The 3,722-nt window shown below is 45.1% G+C and overlaps 1 protein-coding gene across 1 annotated transcript; it reads left to right on the forward strand.

Moving 5' to 3' along the window:
- Positions 1 to 1,201: 1,201 nt before the first annotated feature.
- Positions 1,202 to 3,428, forward strand: DAPL1 (death associated protein-like 1; the record flags this gene model as incomplete). The annotated part of the gene is made up of 3 exons (XM_009083174.1): positions 1,202 to 1,289; positions 2,266 to 2,329; positions 3,309 to 3,428. Coding segments are annotated over 3 exons (272 nt in total), but the record flags the coding sequence as incomplete, so codon positions are not given.
- Between the last annotated feature and the right edge of the window lie 294 nt (positions 3,429 to 3,722).

Genomic DNA, 3,722 nt, shown 5'->3' on the forward strand with positions numbered 1-3,722 from the left:
TGCTGAGGGCTCGGAGCTTGGGGCCGTTGTGCCCGCGCCGCCCCCGGTGAGCGTGTTAGGGGATGTTCCTCCTTACTGCTCTCTTCGCTTTAAAAACACTGGTGTTTTAACCATGGAACCAGTAACGGCCTGGGCACCGTTCGATTGCCTGTCCTGCAGGCACTGGCGAAAACCCCGAGCCGAGCCCGTTCCCCAGGCGGTATAGAAGTTTTTTCCCCGAGCCGAGCCCGTTCCCCAAGCAGTGTCGAAGTTTCTCCCCGAGCCGAGCCCGTTCCCCAAGCAGTGTCGAAGGTTTTCCCCGAGCCGAGCCCGTTCCCCAGGCAGTGTCGAAGGTTTTCCCCGAGCCGAGCCCGTTCCCCAAGCAGTGTCGAAGGTTTTCCCCGAGCCGAGCCCGTTCCCCAGGCAGGGAAAATGCAGAGCCGCTCGCTGTTGGCACAGGCTGAGGGAGTTGGGCTGGTGCTGATCGCTGTAACGAACGTTTCTCTGCGGAGCTGCTGGTAGGATTCCTAAATAGACAAGAGGTCTAAGCACCTAACAGTCTGTGGAGGGAAACTTGATTCTCTTTACGGTGTATGATTGGAAATGTTTGGTGCTTCCATTTCAGAGGTTTTTCCTCTTGAGGTTAGACCGACTGCCAGAAGGATTTGGTTGTAGGTCTGAAGAGTATTTGCAGCTGTGAGGTGTTTGGGCAATTAATTGGCCACTCATGCAGCAGTGGTGGTTCCATCTCACAGTTTGAAAACTAAAAGTACTCTCCTGAAGGGGGAGGAAATCTTTCTTTCAAGAGAAAGTTTTGGGTAACTTTGCGTGCTCTTTGTTGAGAATTGAATTTTCAGGCATGCCTCAGAACTCAAAATTGTTATTGTTAGGTCGCCCGGAGCTTAATTAGTGCTAATTGGTTTTGTGACTGGCAGGTATTTTAATCAAATGTAATTAACTGTGTTGGGACACAAGTACAAGGTAAGTGAGCAGCTGGCTCCTCTCTGCATTGCTGGGTTTATGCTAGAACACCTTGAACTACTCACAAAACCTTTGCTGCTGTTAGTGACATTGCTCAGAAACCTGAGAGTGTTTAGATGTTTGTTTCTCTTTGCTGTATTTAAAGTACAAATCTCAGTGTAATAATTTCTGGGGGAAGTGTCTGTCATGTGGGATATAATTCAGTAGATAGTTTTACTTAGATTGTACTTTCTTCTTGCAGTTAAAGCTGGAGGAATGAGAGTGTCTAAAAGGCAAGAAAATGGTCCTGTTGAGAAGAGTGCTAAACCTTCAGGAAGAGAAAAGTCAAGGTACTGCACTGCAGGGCCTGCTCCCCCTGCCCTGTAGGTAAAGTCCACAGACAATGGGCTTTGGAAAGAAAGGAAACTCTTCATTTCTGGGAGTTCAATTCTTAAATTAACTCATGCCATTTGTAGATAAGAGGCAGCTTTGAAATAATTATCCACTGAAGAAACACCCCAAAACCCAAACAACTTTGGGCCCCAAGGACAGTGCCTTGCCATGAAAGGCTGAGGCTGAGTCTCGTCTCTACTGTCATGTGTGATGGAACAGAAACTGAACCAACGTGTTCCCTAACTATACCTAATAAAGTAATGGTCAGTTTCTAGTGAAATAAGAATGAATTTTAGGCTGTGCACGTTCTGAAGGAAGTTAAACTCGCACCTCCCACCCCCGGCACAGTCTGTTATCTCCTGGACACTCTGCACCCCTGTTTCAATCTGAACTCTAATTTGGCTTTTTCTCTCTGCTGCTTCATAAGGCTAATCAAGCCATTGTGCCCCCAAAATGAAGGCATGATTCTACTTTCGAATAAACTATCAGTGACTCTTTGATGTGGTTATCAAAACAAGTATTTTCTTACAGATTTTTCAAACAATGACTGATTATTTTTTTTCCCTTCCAAAATACACATATTCTTCCTAAATATCACAGCTTGGAATCAAGGCAATTACCAAGCTGGATTTTGTGGTTCAGGGTATCAGTGCTCAGCTTCTGCGAAGCTATTCCACAGTGTACCAAAAACACCCTTTTGAGATATTTAAGGGTATTTGATACATGCCTGAAACAGCTGCCACACAGATTCTGTGGTGTTGTCCTCAAACAGCACTCCTCCCCTTGGTGTTATAGAGTTCTTCATGTGAGTAAAGGAGTTGGCTCCAAAACTTTTCTGTTGAAAAATGTTTTGTATTAAGTCTGGTAAATGAAAGTGACAAGTGTTTCTGTGGGGTGGAAATGCTAAATGCTTTTTTTCCCTCTGCTTTCCAGTGCTGTTGCCAGCTTTTCAAAGCCTCAGAACATGGGGGTCTCGGTGGCAGAAGCACTGAGCAAAGTAAGTAAGTCTGGCAGGACAAGTCAGGGCTTCTCCATAAAGCTAAACAGGTAAAAAGTCACAAAGTGAGTTTTCCTGAAGCTGCTCTCTGGCGGTGCAGGTGTCACTGCCACTGAGTGTTGCTGAGATGATGTGTTTGTGGTGCTGTGGCTGAGATGGTGAAAGCCTTCCCCCCCTGCTCTGCTGCTTGGTTCTGTTCCCAGCAGACATGAGTGCCCCTGGGGTGGTTGGGTACCCGTGTCTGACGCCTGCACTGTGCAGGAGATGATTCAGCCAGCAGCTCTGATTTGTGTGGGAATCTGAAGGTCTCTCAGTCACCATCTATTGTGTATACACTTGCAGTCTTCAGATACCAAAGCATACAAGAGTTCCTCATCCCTAGAGCTCAGCAGAACATCAGTTGCATCATCTCAACACAGCCTTTCATCAGCAGATGTGTTTATAGCTTCAGTCGGTCGATCTTGAGGTTTTGCTTAGACTTGTTTAAGGAGAACACACACGACTCATCCTGTCTCTCCTCCACCTGTCCCCAGCTGTTCTGACCTACCCTTCCCTTCTTCTGCTGATTGTCACACATGAAGCTTCCTCAGTATGTAGGGAGTGATCATTCCATACTGTAATGATGATGATTTTGAACCTGGGAAAATGAGAGTTTGAATCAACTTACTGTTAACTCTGTCATACTGGTGCTTTGCTGTGGTCTCCTCATCTTGGCAGCTCACGCTGTGAACTACTAAAGAAAGGAACAAAAAATGGAAAGTTCACCGAAGATGGTCAGACTAATATTACTTTGAAAGCAGAAATTATAGCTAAATATACTGAGTCTCCATGAGTTTAACATATTGATCACTTGAACGTTTTGTGGGTTTAGGTTCTACTACTATTTTTGCACTAGTTTTCTGTGATGAAATTCAGGAAGAGAATAGCTGACTAGCTGTATTCTATCACAACTCTTTTTTCTCCCCCTCTAATGTTCCAGATGACCCACAAAATTCATGCAGCAGCATTGCAAGTGGCTCACCAAAAGCCACAGCCTACCCTGGAGAAGTTCATTGTGCCTAAAAGAATTTACATTATTCAGCAGCCACGGAGGTGTTGAGATACTCATTAGAACACTCATGTTTGCTTAAAAATGAGTTTCTGTTCTGTATAGCACTTAGCACACTGTGGTGCAGTGCCCAAAGCTGTGTGCCCTGTACCTCACTGTATTTGTTACTGACAATAAAATAGAAGAAGAGCCACTCAATGTACTCAGGATTTATTGCAATATCATGGCTTTGTTACCCTGGTGTCACTAGTGTCTAGTGATTGTTCAATGCCAGCAAATCTGACAGCTTCACTTACTGTGTGAGTTTTGGCTGAATCATGGAATCAACCAGGTTAGAAGAGACCT

This window comes from Acanthisitta chloris, unplaced genomic scaffold, assembly GCF_000695815.1.
Source record: "Acanthisitta chloris isolate BGI_N310 unplaced genomic scaffold, ASM69581v1 scaffold39519, whole genome shotgun sequence".
Taxonomy (NCBI): domain Eukaryota; kingdom Metazoa; phylum Chordata; class Aves; order Passeriformes; family Acanthisittidae; genus Acanthisitta; species Acanthisitta chloris.